The sequence below is a fragment of the Rhinoraja longicauda genome, chromosome 33, assembly GCF_053455715.1.
Source record: "Rhinoraja longicauda isolate Sanriku21f chromosome 33, sRhiLon1.1, whole genome shotgun sequence".
Classification (NCBI taxonomy): Eukaryota; Metazoa; Chordata; class Chondrichthyes; order Rajiformes; family Arhynchobatidae; genus Rhinoraja; species Rhinoraja longicauda.
This window is the reverse complement of record NC_135985.1, coordinates 8,807,799-8,825,021: the sequence shown is the minus strand read 5'-3', so window position 1 is coordinate 8,825,021 and position 17,223 is coordinate 8,807,799. Positions and strand designations below refer to the sequence as shown.

The 17,223-nt window shown below is 46.1% G+C and overlaps 1 protein-coding gene across 8 annotated transcripts in view; it reads right to left on the bottom strand.

The window, feature by feature from the left end:
• Positions 1–17,223, bottom strand: part of sema6d (semaphorin 6D) — a 346,157-nt gene that overhangs the window by 20,968 nt on the left and 307,966 nt on the right. For 6 of the 8 annotated variants that reach the window (XM_078427456.1, XM_078427455.1, XM_078427461.1 and 3 more), the window contains 13 exons: positions 14,544–14,606; positions 13,398–13,499; positions 11,860–11,950; positions 10,731–10,850; positions 9,753–9,841; positions 8,847–9,064; positions 7,204–7,335; positions 6,309–6,464; positions 5,366–5,539; positions 3,857–3,997; positions 1,752–1,829; positions 660–718; positions 189–239 (listed from right to left, as the gene is read on the bottom strand). In XM_078427456.1, the coding sequence (XP_078283582.1) occupies positions 189–239; positions 660–718; positions 1,752–1,829; positions 3,857–3,997; positions 5,366–5,539; positions 6,309–6,464; positions 7,204–7,335; positions 8,847–9,064; positions 9,753–9,841; positions 10,731–10,850; positions 11,860–11,950; positions 13,398–13,499; positions 14,544–14,606 (1,474 nt within the window). The remainder of the gene's footprint in view (positions 1–188; positions 240–659; positions 719–1,751; positions 1,830–3,856; positions 3,998–5,365; positions 5,540–6,308; positions 6,465–7,203; positions 7,336–8,846; positions 9,065–9,752; positions 9,842–10,730; positions 10,851–11,859; positions 11,951–13,397; positions 13,500–14,543; positions 14,607–17,223) is intronic. The other 2 variants (XM_078427460.1, XM_078427464.1) reach the window with 1 other exon arrangement.

Genomic DNA, 17,223 nt, shown 5'->3' with positions numbered 1-17,223 from the left:
GGGAGCCGCGAGTGACTGAGAAGGAAAGAATGATTAGTTTGCTGCGGACTGCTTGTGGCTGGCAGATGTAGAACAAATCACCCGTGGCCATCTGCCAAATGAACAGAAAGGGAGAGGAGGGGAAAGAGCTCGCCGAGGCAGAGGGAGGAGGAGGAAAGGCACAAGCAAAAATATAACCCAAAACTAACCAGCTGTCAGGTCGCCAAATGTTTTGTAATCTGGTGTAGCGACCGGGATTTCTAGAAGAATTAAAAGCAAGATTAGTAAAGGGGGGAAAAAAAAAATCAGTTAAAAAAAAAAAAAAGATAATGAACTTTGCAACTGAAATTGTTTGATCAAAACCAGCTGTGGAGGCCATAAAAAATAAGACTTCATAACGTTAGCTTGATGTGCCTCCATTTAGAAATGGCTCAAATAAAAGAATTTCAGCTCTGCAAATGACACCGGGATGACGAGAAGGTTGGCTTTCTCAAACTCGACAGGTTATCTAGTTGACTTGTTAGTCCACACATAAAATGACATAGCCGGGCACGGTCGGTATTTAACGTCAGAATCCCTTCACCGACCCTCCGCCTTGTGGCTTCACATCCCAGATCCCCCCCCCCCCCCCCCCCCCGACATCAACAATGGAGATTGGTCTGAGAGACCATGAGACTCACCGTGACATTCCCCGAGATGTGCTGTTCTGCCAGATTCCACATCTTGTTCAAACCCAGTGCTGGGGAACAAAAAGCAACAACGTCTCTGAGAGACACTCGAAACAACGCTGCATTTAGTATCTACATTGAGATTCACTCAGAGGTTGGGAGGTCATGTTGCAGTTGTATAAGACGTTGGTGAGACCGCGTTTAGAATATTGTGTTCAGTTCTGGGCACCATGTTATAGGAAAGATATTGTCAAGCTTGAAAGGGTTCAGAAAAGATTTACGATGGTGTTGCCAGGACTAGAGGGTATGAGCTATAGGGAGAGATTGAGTAGGCTGGGTCTCTATTCCATGGAGCGCAGGAGGATGAGGGGAGATCTTATAGAGGTGTATAAAACCATGCGAGGAATAGATCGGGTACATGCACAGAGTCTTTCGCCCAGAGTAGGGGAATCAAGGACCAGAGGACATAGGTTCAAAGTGAAGGGGAAAAGATTTAATAGGAATCCAAGGGGAAACTTTTTCACACAAAGGGTGATGGGTGTATGGAACAAGCTGCCAGAGGAAGTAGTTGAGGCTGGGACTATCCCATCGTTTAAGAAACAGTTGGACAGGTACATGAATAGGACAGGTTGGGAGGGATATGGACCAAGCGCAGGCAAGTGGGACTAGTGTAGCTGGGACATTGTTGGCCGGTGTGGGCCAGTTGGGCCGATGGGCCTGTTTCCACACTGTATCACTCTATGACTCTAAATGGAAGGGAGAAATTCAACTTTGAGCTGTGGTCTTGCCTCAATCCCAGGAATTCAAGTGTTAATATAGTTTTAGAATGGAGATAAAGCGCGGAAACAGGCCCTTCGGCCCACCGAGTCCGCGCCGACCAGCGATCCCCACACCCAGCCTACCCCGTACATTGGCACTATCCTACACACTCGAGGGACAATATTACAATTTGTACAGAAGCCAATTAACCTACAAACCTGCACGTCTTTGGAGTGTGGGAGGAAACCGGAGAAAACCCACGTGGTCACAGGGAGAACGCACAAACTCCACACAGGCAGCGCCCGCAGTCAGGATCGAACCCGGGTAATGAAAACACAAACTTACTGAATGCCAGGCCTCACAATTCCACAGGATTTATTATCCAGCCACGCACAGTAGGGATCTCTTGAACCGATGCAAGCTCTGTCGGTAAAACAGAAAGCAATAATCAGCATCTTTGTGGGTATAACTAAGTTTTCAATACATACATTAGTGATGTGGGTGGTAGGTTTGGGGGCATTTCAGTGATCTGACACTAACAGGTACAAAATCACACATAGTGATGGATCAGAGAATCAGCTCTCACATCAGAACCCATGAAGATTTGGTCTCATCAATGGTCCAAACGTCTAAAAACACACAATCCTCCCAGAGAGTTCATGTCATTGGAGCAGAATTAGGCCATTCGGTCCATCGAGTCCGCACTGCCATTTGATCATGGCTGATCAATCTTTCCCCTCTCAACCTCATTCTCCTGCCTTCTCCCCATAACCCCTGACACCCATACTAATCAAGAAGCTGTCAATCTCCACCTTACAAATAACCATTGACGTGGCATTGAGTTCCACAGATTCCCCACCCTCTGACTAAAGACGTTCCTCCTCACCTCCTTTCTAAAAGAGTGCCCTTTAATTCTGAGGCTATGACTGGTCCTAGACTCTCCCACCATTGGAAATATCCTTTCCACATCTACTCTATCTATGCCTTTCATTACTCCGTAAGTTTCAATGAGGTCCCCCCTCAACCTTCTAAGCTCCAGTGAGTAGAGGCCCAGTGCGGTTAAATGCCCATCATATGCTCACCCACTCATTCCTGGAATCATTCTTGTAAACCTCCTCTGGACCCTCTCCAGAGCCAGCACATCCTTCCTCAGATATGGGGCCCAAACTTGCTCACATCTCCTTTCTAAAGGTACGTCATTTTATTTTGAGGCTATGGCCCCTGGTCCTAGACTCTCCCACCAGTGGAAACATCCTCTCCACATCCAGGCCTTTCACCATTTGGTTAGTTTCGATGAGGTACCCCCTCATCCTTCCAAACTCCCTAAACTGCGTTCCCCAGTCCACTTTCTCCTTTGAACTGCGATCCCTTTCTACTTTTAAAAAGTAACTTTTTCTAGACGAGTCTTGCTGTTGTAGGCCGAGGGTTTACTTAACTTTTTTCTTTTACTTTTTTCATCTTTCATGCTGGCATATGAGCACCCCCCCCCCCCCTCCCTCCCCCCCCACCCCCCTGAACTCTGGCTCTTTATACGTGGTTTATTTAGATTTGGAGAAGAGCATTAATGATCTTCAGTGCTGCCAAGCCCATTACGCTGAATGACCTATTGGCAGCACTGTGGCCACTCAGCTGCCGGCCGCTCTGGAAATCTCCAGATGAAAAAGTATTACATTGACAGATTTAACTCAGCTGTGCACCCTCGATTCCAGCGAGCGATTCACAGTCGATATTGATATTTTAGTTCCATTAGCTGACGCAGTTTTGCATTGAAATGACTTTCAAACATGTTCAGTCGCGGCACTAAAAGAAAAATCAATCCCTGAAAGACGCAAGTGGAACATATGCTGAAAAAAGGCAACCTTTCCCCGTGAAGTCTCTTGTCCTCTTGTTCTGCAGGAAGGAGCTGCAGGTGCTGGTTTATACCGAAGATAGACACAAAGTGCTGGAGTAACTCAGACTGAGACCCTGCCTGAAGAAGGGTTCCGACTCGAAACGTCACCCATCCTTTTTCACCCGAGCTGCTGCCTGACCCGCTGAGTTACTCCAGCACTTTGTGTCGATCTTGCTGCATATTCTACCTGGCTTCTCTTGTTCGTAAAAGCCTCATCGTCAAACCTGCACAACACCTTTGTAGTTCCACACAGAAAGCTGGAGTAACTCAGCGGGACAGGCGGCATCTCTGGAGAGGAGGAATGGGTGACGTTTCGGGTCGAGACTGTTCGGGTCTGAAGAAGTGGTCTCGACCCGGAATCGCCACCCATTCCTTCTCTCCAGCGATGCCGCCTGTCCCGCTGAGTTACTCCAGCTTTTTGCGTCTATCTTCGATTTAAACCAGCATCTGCAGTTCCTTCCTGCACAACTTTGTAGGTCTGCTGCTGATCCAACAAAGAAAATTGAAAATGCATGACACAGACAGTTGAAGCGCTGTTATAAAGTTGAGAAGCACTAACTTTTTGCAGGCGCCGTGATGTTCGCAGTGACTGAGAGGAACACGAATAACACAGCTGGAGAAGGCGACAAACAAGGCATGGTGATCTTTATCCAGCTGCAGCCCCAGCACCTTCCTGTCGTCTTCATTCGTGGAGCTGCACCTGTTTTTTGGTTCAAACAAAGACTTGGTCAGGCACGCTTCGAGTGTAATCCAATTGCTTTAGGCAAGAACTCTCTATTCCGCATTATCAGAGAGAATGTGATCCCACATCTGGAAAGCTAAGCGATCGCTTTAAATTCTCCCCTCAATTCTGAATGATTGAGGAAGATTTCATCCAGAGCAAAGTTTGTATAAATTTCTCAAGAGCATTGCCTCAATTACTGATGCACCCCTGCTTCTTAAACAACGCAAGGCTGTAATGCAGAGTAACAAGATTAATGTATTAGGCAAAGTACCATTGCTATTGAGCCATAGAGACATAGAGGGTCATAGTCATACAGCGTGAAAACAGGCCCTTCAGCCCAACTTGCCCACACCAACCAACATGCCTCACCTATACTAGTCCCACCTGCCTGGGTTTGGCCCATATCCCTCCAAACCTATCACATTAATGTGATAGTACTCTAGTGCCTAAAAAAAGTAATGTGTAGGAAAGAACTGCAGATGCTGGTTTAAATCGAAGATAGACCCAAAACGCTGGAGTAACTCAGCGGGACAGGTGGCATCTCTGGAGAGAAGGAATGGGTGATGTTTCGGGTCGAGACCCTTCTTCAGACTGAAGAAGGGTCTCGACCCGAAATTAATTCTTCAGTCTGAAGAAGGGACTCGACCCGAAACGTCACCCATTCCTTCTCTCCAGAGATGCCGCCTGTCCCGCTGAGTTACTCCAGCATTTTGTGCCAAACAAAAGTATTTTGTTTAAATTAAAGAAGAAACTGACTGAAGATCTAATGCTATTTTGGGGGTATCCTCAGTTAGAATATTCATACACAGCAACAGATTAAGTTGCCTCAATCATCCAAATGAAGGCTTCGAACAACAAAGTGACATAGAAGCCCTTCAGCATTGCAGCTTGGGTTATAGTTAGCCACACTGGGTGAAGGCAAACCACAGGCACACGTAATAGCCACTGACTTATTGCAGATTGAGCACTACTTGTAGTGGTGTTGGAAGTCAGTCCAGTTTTCCTACTGGATGCATTTCATGACTTGCCAATGGCAAGATAACTTGGACATTATGGGCAAGAGTGTTTGGAATAAATAATCACTATGAAATCCGTGGAATTGAAATAAAAACATTCTTAATGAGTTTCCCCACATCCCTCCGAATTCCTTTGATTAATTCTACAGAAGTTCTGCAGAAATTATAGAAGGTTAGAAGTTTAGAGGAATATGGACCAGATGCAGGCAAGTGGGACTAGTGTAGATGGGACGTGTTGGCCGGTGTGTGCAAGTGGCCCGGTCGGTGTGTGGCCTGTTTCCACGCTGTAAGACTCTGTGACTAAGTGGAGTTAGAAGCGTTTACGTACTTTAATGGGTTAAAGACATCCATTTCCTCCAGGAGTACGCTGTCATTGAGGGAGCTTGTACTGGTTTTGGTCAGCACCTTGAGCAGCATGCCTGCTTCCGAACCAATGAAGATGATGGTGTAGTTCTGATGTGGGCCGGCGGCGTTGTCGATGGCAATGGCAGTCAGTCGGTACCTGCACAGGTAGAAAGGTCAGATCTCAGCTGGGAAGTTCACACCTGCTCTTACTTCAGTCTGAAGAAGGGTCTTGACCCGAAACGTCACCCATTCCTTCTATCCAGTCACGCTCCCTGTACCCCTGCTGAGTTACTCCAGCATTTAGTTTTGTTTAGAGATACAGTGCAGAAACGGGCCCTTCGGCCCACCGAGTCTGTGCCCACCAGCGATCCCCGCAAGGGTAACACTACCCTTGTATTCACTGGAATTTAGAAGGATGAAGAAACGTTTTCACCCAGGGAGTTGTGAATTTGTGGAATTCTCTGCCACAGAAGGCAGTGGAGGCCAATTCACTGGATGAATTTAAAAGAGAGTTAGATAGAGCTCTAGGGGCTAGTGGAATCAGGGGATATGGGGAGAAGGCAGGCACAATTACTGATTGTGGATGATCAGCCATGATCACAATGAATGGCAGTGCTGGCTCGAAGGGCCAAATAGCCTCCTCCTGCACCTATTTTCTGTTTCTATATTATCCTACACACACGCGCGGGACAATTTTACACTTTACACCAAGCCAATTAATCTGGAGTGTGGGGGGTACGTTTTTGGAGTGTGGGAGGAAACTGAAGATCTCGGAGAAAACCCACGTGGGTCACGGGGAGAACGTACAGACTCGGTACAGACAGCACCCGTAGTCAGGTTCGAACCCGGGTCTCCGGCGCTGCAAACGCTGTAAGGCAGCAACTCTACCGCTGCGCCACCATGCCACTTGGTCTCCAACGTCCTACCTGACACGTGTCTTGGTGAACCAGGGCTCCTCGATGAGTGAGGGGACGGCAGAGTCCATCAGGGGGTGGGATTTGATGAAGGAGAGTGTTTCATCGGGGAGGTCAATGGAGGTTTTGTAAGATTCTGCCGGTGCATGTCCCGCACAGCAACCAGGCCTGTAAAAGAACACAGGAGTAGAACTAAAGCTGCCACACAACACTAACTTTAGGCTTGGGTTTATTATTATTCTCACATGCACTGGGATACAGTGAAGACAATTGTTTTTGCCTGCTATCAGATAACATCACACATCAGATAACACCACACAAAAATACAACCAAATCAAACTCAAATACAATAGAAAGGTAAAAAGGGAAGATACAGAGTTCAGTGTACAGTTCTCAGTATTGTGGCACGTCCGTGTAGTTTAGAGACATAGTGCGGAAACGGGACCTTCGGGCCAAAGAGTCATTGCCGCCCAGCGATCCCTGTAGACCAGCACTACCCAACACTCCAGGGACAAGTTACAATTTTTACCGATGCCAATTAACTTGCAAACCTGTACGTCTTTGGAATGTGTGAGGAGACCGTGGCACCCGGGAAAATCTACCCTTGTACAGGGAGAACGTACAAACTCCGTACGGGCAGCGCCCGTAGTCAGGAACAACTCGGGCCGCTGGCTCTGTAAGGCAGCAATTCTCCCACTGCGCCATCCTAAAGTGCAGAAGACAAAGTCCACCGTCTGCAATGGGGTAGATGTGAATCGAACAGTATCCCAGCTGTGGAAGCACCATTCGGCTGCCTGATAACAGAGGGAAAGAAGCTGTTCCTAAGTCTGGTGGTGGGTGCTTTAAAGCTTCTGTACCTTCAAGAGCAGCTTGAAATAGTTACAATGAGCTTTAACACTGATCGTACCTTGGCTTTGGTATCCTGTCTTCTGGAACTGCGGTCCAAACTGAGTCTGGGGTCTTTTGCTCCTTAAACCTTCCCTTGAATGATTTTTCGATGTCTTCCATATTAAAGGCACACACTGCTGAGCCAGGGATACTAAAGGGAGTGAAAGAATATTGCCATAAAAATCATCTCCTCCATCTGAATGAATGTAGAAGAAAATAAAGAGCAGAGTTGAGCACTGAAAAAAATCACTTTGGATTGTACAATTAAGCTAAAACTTTAAACAGCTGAAGCCCATCCCTAATCGCTCCTGATTTAACGGAGACAACCAAGCGATCGGGTCTTCAACCTGTTTCCAGCACATGAGACGGCATTTTCAACATTTCAATTGAACAGGCAACCTCTGGTTTAAGTAAAAATACAGAGTGCTGGAGGAACTCAGCAGGCCAGGCAGCATCTGCGGAGGGAATTGGCGGAGACGACATTTCGGGCTGCGACCCTTCTTCAGACTGATGGAGGAACGGTGAGAAAGAGTGCTGGGGATGGGGCACTGCATGGCAAGTGATAGGTGGATACAGGTGAGGGCCGGGTGGGGGTTGGGGGGGGGGGGGGGTGGGGGGGGTAGCGAAGTAAGTGACAAAGGCTAGAGGTGAAAGGGAGACAAAAGAGGGTCAGATAAGAAGAGGAGTGAAATGTAAAGCCAGAGGGAGGGGAAAGGAACAGGGTGACTGAGGTGGTGGGAGAAATGGCAGCTCATTCCATATACCCATCATGCTCTGAGTGAAAGAGTCGTCCCTCAGGTTACAATTCCATCTTTCCCCTCTCACCTTAAACCCATATCCTCTGGTTCCTGATTCCCAGACCCCGAGTAAAAGACATTCACCCCCATGAATTTCCCTCATGATTTTATACACCTCCATAAGATCACCCCTCAGCCTCCAGTGCTCCAAGGAATAAAGTCCTAGCCTGCCCAATCTCTCCCTGTGGCTCAGCTCCTCGAGTCCTGGCATCATCCTCGTAAATCCTCTCTGCAATCTTTCCAGCTTTCCGACATCCTTCCTACAGCAGGGTGACCGAAACTGAGCTCAATGCTCCAAATGCGGCCTCACCAACGTTAAGTATTAAAGATGCACTTAATGGACTTTAAATGTCACCAGGATCCAGGGTAAACACCCCTCAGTTTAGTTTAGAGCTCCAGTCTGGAATCAGGCCCTTCAGTCCACCGTGCCGGTGCCGACCAGCAATCCCCGTCCACTAACCCTATCCTACACACTAGGGGACAATTTGCAACTTTACCGAAACCAATTAGCACACGAACCTGAACGTCTTTGAAGTGTGGGAGGTAACCGGAGCACCCGGAGTAAACCCACGCAGGTCACGGGGAGAACGTAAAAACTCCGCACAGACAGCCCCCTTAGTCAGGATCTAACCCGGGTCTCTGGCGTTGCAAGACAGCAACTCTGCCGCTGCCCCACCGTCTATAAACCTCCCACTTGGACTAAACGGGGGGGGGCTGATGGGATTAGAGTAGATGGGGCATCTTGGTCGGCAACATCGTTGGGCCGAAGGGCCCGTTTCCGTACGAACATAGTGCAACCCCACAGGCTGTTGGCGCGAAGGCTTGGGTGATCCGTACTCTCCGTGCAGTTCACTCCATTCCTCACCTGTTCAGTTGTGTTGTGAATACTCCAATGACCGTCGGGTACCCATTGATTTGTATGATGTCGGTGACAGACTGCAATACGTCAAAGTAGAAGAACGAATCTCCGGGAACGGAGCAGTTTAATCGAGCTTTCAGGAATGATGTCCAGTGTTTTTCCAACACCCGCTGCGATCCCCCTACGTCATTCTTACAGATTCTCGCCACACGAGAATAAACAGCCTGGGAAGTAATACAAACACGCCATAAAGCACGCCCCACTGTATTAAAAATAAAGTCAATTTATTAAAAATTGATGCAGGCACCAACTGTAAACAGTGCTATTTCCAGAGATCAGAATTTTTCATGGGCATCTGCATAAGCATCACATACACTGAGACCCGCCCGCCACATCTGGTCAATGGACAGACAGAAAGTGCGTTAATTAACCATGAGTAACTAATTTAATAATTTACAGTGGCAAATCTATGTGGGATTGCAAGTAACATGAACAGCATTAGTGCGACTAAAATATTTATTAGTCTGAGCCTTTAGAGAGCAGAGTAATTTCGAGAAATCCTTCTGCAAAATTGATTATTATGTCTGTAAATCTTGGATTTCCACTTACAGTGCAAGTGTAGAGGAACAGAGCATGCAAGGAATTTGAACATCAATTGCTATTAAGATGCTCACTCCCCCGAATGTTGATTCGTATTTCATCAGAAGGAAATATCTGTCGATTTATCACCTCCCACTCTTTCTAAATGTGCAATTCAGTTTAGTCATTATAATTATTCATAAAACAAGGTTGCCATATGTTTATGGAGAGCGCAGATATAAATTTAGGATTCTATTTCCTTAAACAAAATTCATTAACATTGTTAATGCTTATTTGTGACTGTGTGGTGATACGTCTCAAAGAGTTACTTGCCTTCCCAAGGTTGTTGTGTTCAACAGCTATTTCTCTGAAGAAGAAATAGATAAAATTTCCATATTCAACAGCATGTAGGAAGTGTGGTTCTGCAAAAAAAATATTAAGCACAAATTTAGACTTCTGACATTTGCAGCTGTACATGAACTCTACTTTTCTTAAGCATTTAGAGATTACCAACAATGTTGCCTTAGTGTCAAGGAGCAAACATCTAGATTAAAGACACAAAATTGTAAATGTAGGAATCTTGAGCAAAGCACAAAGTGCTGGAGGAACTCAGTGGTTCAGGCAGTATCTGTGGAAGGGGTGGACAGACTGAAGTTCTGATCAGAATCCTTATTCAGACTGATGGGAGTAGAAGTGGGGGGGGGCGGGGAGAGAAAGCTGGAAAAGAGAGGTGGGGGCAGGACAAAAGCCTGGCAAGTGATAGGTGGATACAGGTGGGAAGGGTGATTGCAGATGGGTGGAGTAGGTGACAAAGGCCAAAGGTGAAAGGGGGAAAAAAAGATGTCAGATAAGTAAAGAGGAGGGGGAGAAATGTAAAGCCCAAGGGAGGGATGGGTGAAAGAGGACTTGGGAGAGGGGGGAGAAGAGAGGATACAAGGAAATGTGAGATTCAGGGAAGGGAGATGAGCGTACAGAGGTGATGGGAGAGGCATGCCACTCCAACCTCTCTTTTCCATTTGGGGAAGTGAAACGTCACCCATTCCTTCTCTCCTGAGATGCTGCCTGACCTGCTGAGTTACTCCAGCAACTTGTGAATAAATACTTAATGTTCACACTGTTGGGTTGTAAGCTACCCAAGTGGAATATGAGGTGCTGTTCCTCCAGTTTGCTTGTGGCTTCACTCTGGCAATGGATGAGGCCCAGGACAGAGAGGTCGGTGTGGAAAAAGGAAGGGGAGTTAAAATAGATTGCAACCGGGTAATAAGTTTATATTTGCTATGGTCTTGAAAACACGTAGAATTATTACATTACCTTTGATCCATTTTGAGTCATATTTTATCGTCCGCAGAGCTGAGCCATCGCCCATGCTACGATAGATGACGGCATCGCTGGCTAGGAAATCTGCAACTGTTGCTGAGTACAATTTGTTGTCTGGAATTTTATAAACGAGAAAGAATAATTAATTCATTTAAAATTTACTGCCGAGTTTTCTTCATCTAGGCTATTCAAGTTTCTCTTGGGAATTCTTCACGAATAAAACTTTAGATCTTGCTAATGTTACTGTAGGTGCCAGCATAATTACAGTAAACCCTCATTACTACTTACCTCTTTATAACGGACTTCTGTTATAATGAACGGTCCTTTACGAACACAGGCTGCTCGTTACACTGCGGGGACTATTGAAGTTGACAAGGCATTGCAATTGACAAGGCATTGCAATTGACAAGGCATTGCAATTGACAAGGCATTGCAATTGACAAGGCATGGCAATTGACAAGGCATGCAATTGACAAGGCATTGCAATTGACAAGGCATTGCAATTGACAAGGCATTGCAATTGACAAGTCATTGCAATTGACAAGGCATGGCAATTGACAAGGCATGGCAAATGACAAGGCATGGCAATTGGCAAGGAATTGCAATTGACAGGGCATTGAAATTGGATTGACACTTAACTTTGTTAAACAATGTAACAAACAGCCTTTGGTATTTTTTAACTTGCAGGAACAAAAATACATTTTTAGCTGTTAAAAAGAACTTCGTATTTGAAAACAACTCGCTGTTTCACGGAGTGACTGGGAGGTGGTTGAAGCAAATCCCTTACTTGGTGTAGTGGGCAATTGGCAATAACTGACACCATTCCCCTCCCTCCCATATGGTCCATTATAACGAAGGTTTACTGTATCTCTATGTTTGCAAGGATTCCTAATCTGGGGATCGTCTAGCTTCCTGATGACGTGAAGGCCACCTCATCTGACCAAGTCTACGGCAGCTCATGGATGGCTTTCCCACCACGTTCTACACCGAATAGAGTTATCCAGCACATAACAGTATCAGTGTCACCAGTGCGGCACTCGATGAACCATGTTACTTTTCCAAACTTGTATTGCTGCAACAAATATCATCAGTCATTTAGATTTATTGCTAATGAATATCTTACCAGCGAAGAGGGCGACGTTGGTTTGCTTGGCATCAAACGGGCAGCGTGCCAAACCACTGAGTTCTTCGCCATTATGATCCAAAGTATCCAACTGCATAAAATGAAGATAAATTATACCTCGGTGTGAGCATTGTTCAGTTCGACAGCTGGGTAGCAGAAACACTTTATGCGGCTATAATTCAATTACTATTGATGTATTCTACTGTTGTGCTCTGCTCTGAGATTACCATTATCCTTTGCAAACTATAAATATGGCAACAAATACAGAATCTTTGAAATGATTTATTAATATTTTTTAAATTCAGCTAATTTCTCATCTCTTTCTGCCCAGAACGATTTTTCGGAAAAAGGGTTTCAAGTGTTAAACGGTGGCCGATCCTTTGCATAAAATTTGCAGTTGTGAAATGCAAAAGGTTCAGTTTATTTCCCTGTTTAATGGCAGAGTTACATCACCCAGAGCCGCCCGGTGCACTTGGCAAGATCTTATTTAATTGCAGCATCAACATCTGTGTTTCTACTGAAATTATTGAACACAGCCCACAGGTTTGCTGGAAACCAAACAGGACAATTTGGGTGTATTCAGTCAGAGGAGGAATTGATTATGCTGTAAAGATTAAATTTTAATTGAAAAAAATCCCATCCTTACTGAGACATAGAAACATAGAAAATAGGTGCAGGAGGAGGCCATTCAGCCCTTCGAGCCAGCACCGCCATTCATTGTGATCATGGCTGATTGTCCACAATCAATAATCCGTGCCTGCCTTCTCCCCATATCCCTTGATTCCACTAGTCCCTAGAGCTCTATCTAACTCTCTCTTAAATCCATCCAGTGATTTGGCTTCCACTGCCCTCTGTGGCAGAGAATTCCACAAATTCACAACTCTCTGGGTGAAAAAGTTTCTTCTCACCTCAGTTTTAAATGGCCTCCCCATTATTCTTAGACTGTGGCCCCTGGTTCTGGACTCGCCCAACATTGGGAACATTTTTCCTGCATCTAGCTTGTCCAGTCCTTTTATAATTTTATATGTTTCTATACGGCACGGTAGCGCAGCGGTAGAGTTGCTGCTTTACAGCGAATGCAGCGCCGGAGACTCAGGTTCGATCCTGACTACGGGTGCTGCACTGTAAGGAGTTTGTACGTTCTCCCCGTGACCTGCGTGGGTTTTCTCCGAGATCTTCGGTTTCCTCCCACACTCCAAAGACGTACAGGTATGTAGGTTAATTGGCTGGGTAAATGTAAAAATTGTCCCTAGTGGGTGTAGGATAGTGTTAATGTGCGGGGATCGCTGGGCGGCACGGACTTGGAGGGCCGAAAAGGCCTGTTTCCGGCTGTATATATATGACATGATGATATGATAAGATCCTCTCATCCTTCTAAATTCCAGTGAATACAAGCCTAGTCTTTTCAATCTTTCCTCATATGACAGTCCCACCATCCCAGGGATCAATCTCGTTGCACTGCCTCAATTACAAGGATGTCCTTCCTCAAATTAGGAGACCAAATCTGTACACAATACTCCAGATGCGGTCTTACTTACCCGATAATATCTGCATATGGGGTTAAAAGCATTTGTGCCACAGACAAACATAGTCTCATCAGTTTTGGGTACAAACACTTTGATGAAGTTGTGGCATTCCTCCTAATGGAAATAAATCCAAGAAAAAAAATGTAATTAGATAGATGCAACATCACTGATTTAATCGAGTTAATCGATTTAATCTGTGATAACAGATGAGGCCAGTTATGCTTGGCTGGATACAGCACAGTTCAGATAAATCAATGGTTGTCCCAGCTATGGAATACCAATACATTATACTCACTCATTCCAATACACATCAGCAAACTCTCCCAGGCTTCAATCAATAGCCCCACTTCACTTAATGCATTGCGTATGCCCCATGATGTAGAGATCCTGATCTCAGCTGTGCTTGATAGATCAGCTCTTTATTAGAGCATATTTGATTGTTTAGTTCAGATACAGCATGGAAACGGGGCCTTTGGTCCACCTGCTCCTTGCCGACCATCGATCACCCATTCATAAGTCATAGGAGCAGAATGAGGCCATTCGGCCCATAACAGCTGATCCATCTTTCCCTCTCAACCCCATTCTCCTACCTTCTCCCCATAACCCTTGACATCCTTACTAATCAAGAATCTGTCAATTTCCGCCTTAAAAATACCCAATTACGGCCTCCACAGCCATCTGTGGCAATGAAATCTACAGATTCACCACCCTTTGACTAAAGAAATCCCTCCTCATCCCGTTTCTAAAGCTACGTCCTTTGATTCTGAGTCTATGCCTTCGGGTCGTAGACTGTCCCACAAGTGGAAACATCCTCTTCACATCCACTCCATCCAGGCCTCTCACTTTTCGGTAAACTTCAACGAAAGAGTTCACACTAGTTCTACATTATCCAACTTTCACCACTAATTCCTCACACACTAGGGGGCAATTTGCAGCGGCCAATTAGCCTACAAACCCGCGCGCCTCTGGCTTGTGGGAGGAAACCGGAGCACCCGGGGGTAACCCACGCGGTCACAGGGAGAACGTGCAAACTCCACACAGACAGCACCCGAGGCCAGGATCGACCCGGAGTCTCCGACACAGTGAGGCAGCAGCACTACCTCCTGCGCCACTGTGCTGCGCTACTGCGACTGACACACACAAAATCACAATACTTACTTTATGCTTGCCTTTCATGGCACAGTTGTTCCTGTCTTGCTGTCGTGACTTCCAGGTTAATTTCTGTCGGGATGTAGAACGGACAGTTGAATTTATTGCTGATCTATATTTCACAATCAGCCAAAAATCTAATAATTGCATCATAAAATGGATTTCATTTGAAATATTCTGATGTTACAACTTACAAGCGGTGCCAATGTAGCAGAGCTGCCAAGATGTAGAAGTATTTCAGTTGAATATAGACACAAAATGCTGGAATAACTCAGTGAGTCAGGCAGCATCTCTGGCAAAAATGAATAGGTGATGTTTCGGGTCGAGACCCTTCTTCAGACTCTATCTTTCCTTGGTAATCAGTGCCGGCTCTGATTTGTTCTGTACCTTTTATTACCTTTAGTTTCTCTCTCTCGACTCTCAGTCTGAAGAAGGGTCTCAACCAGGAACCCTTACCTATTCCTTTTCTCCAGAAATGTTGCCTGACCCGCTGAGTTACTCAGGCATTTTGATACAAAAATGCCAGAGAAACTCAGCAGGCCAGGCAGCATTTCTACAGCATCTAGCCCCCCTGCAGTTCCTTCCTACGTATTCCAGTCGAATATCGGTTGATTTATCACCAACCGATTTTAATTTCTCAAAGTCCATCGATGTTTTACTTGCACAGTAAGCTACACTGGACTTGTGTTCAACTGATGAGCATTTCCCAAACTCAGCACAAACTATCACACAACCTGCCGCTCAGCCTTGTCCTCGTGTCACCTCAGCTGCCAGCTTCAGATGAATGCTCATGTCGGAAGGATGACTCCGTTAACATTTCTTGAATAAGACTTGTAAAGACCACAAATGAAGAATAAAGATGGCAGGAGGCACTGCACCGACACAGAAACAAATGCTGCACAACTCCATGAATCTAACAGCATCAGAAGAGCACCTTTACTGGAATCACAACGATCACTGAATTACAGAACGATACAGCCATGGAAACAGGCCCTTCGGCCCTTTGAGCTCATACTGACCATCAACCACCCATTTACACTAATCCTACATTGACCTTATTTTTTCTTTCCCGCATGTTCTCATCAGCGTGGTCGTTTGCTGGGCGCAATTTACAGCGGTCAATTAAGCTACCAACATGCATGTTTGTTGGATGCGGGAGGAAACCCACAGGGAGGACACACAAACCAGGGGTGCGGGGCTGCCGAGCTCACCGGAGCACCGCTCCGACACCTCTGTAAACCCCCCCCCCCCCCCCCAAAATAAACAGCGGGGAATTTAACAGTGGTCGCCCCGGCACCAGTGACAGCTCCGGCACCTAAACAATTAGCATTGCAACACTGGTACAAACTCATCACAAATGGCAGGTGAGGTCAGGACCAAACCCAGGTCTCGGGTGGTGTGAGGTAGCGGCTTTATTAGGAGCGCCACAGGGTGTTCCAATACTTAATAAACAGCGTACAGGCTGGGATGGAGCGCGGCTGGGATCTGTATGGCCGCAAGGTGTTGGTGGTCAGGAGGACGTGCCCTTGGATTTGATCAATGCTGGAGAGATAGAATTTGTTATCGTCTTCCCAACATCTATCATGGAGGGGTATAATGGCTGGTGCAGCATGGGACTGGCACAACGTGACAGCACACAAGGTTATGAAAGGGACTGGAGAGAGCCTGTTGTTTAGAGAATAGACATGGGAACGTTGCATTGGCCACTGGGGTAGGCTGGTGACAAGGGGGGATTTGGAGCGCTGTGGGCGAGTGCTTAAAAGAGACGGTGAGAGAGGCTCAAGGTGAAGTCTGGTACAGAGCTCCACACTACAGCAGTGCAGAATTTAAAGCAATTTGCCAATGAAGTCCTGCAGCGCAGAAACAGACCATCAGTCTGAAGAAGAGTCCCGACCCGAAACGCCATCCATTCCTTCTCTCCAGAGATGCTGCCTGTCCCGTTGAGTTACTACAGCATTTTGTGTCTCTCATTTGGCCCAATGTGTCCATGCCGATCAAGGTGCCCCATCTAAGCTGGTCCTATTTGCCTTCAGTTGCCCCATATCCCTCTAAACCTTTCCTCTCCATGTGCAAATGTCTTTTAAATGTTATTGTAATCGCCTCAATTCCCTTCTCTGGCAGCTCATTCCATATATACTCCACCCACTGCGTGTGAGAAAGTTGTCCTTCAGGTTCTTATTCTGGATATTTCACCTCTCACCTTGAACTTTTGCCCTCTCATTCTACACTCCCCTACTCTGGATAAAGACTGTGCATTCAGTCCAGTTATTCACCTTATGATTTTATAAACCTCTATAAGATCATACCTATGCACCAAGGAATAAAGTTCATGCCTACCCAACCTCTCCCTATAGTCCAGGACCTCGAGTCCTGACAACATCCCTGTAAATCTACTCTGCACCTTTTCCAGCTTAATGGCATCTTTCCCATAACAGGGTGACCAAAACTGAACACAAGACTCCACATGCGGCCTCACCAATGTCTTGTGCATCCGCAATATAACGTCCCAACTCCTATATCAGTGCCCCGAAAGATGAAGGCCAGGGTAGCAAAGCCTTCTTTGCTACCCTATCTTCTTGGGACCGAAGGAAAATAGAACAGATACATTTGGTGACGGTGAATTTGGGAGAGGATGGTATGGGTGGGGACATAATGACATTTAAACGGTAGAAGATCGTGCATAAGAATA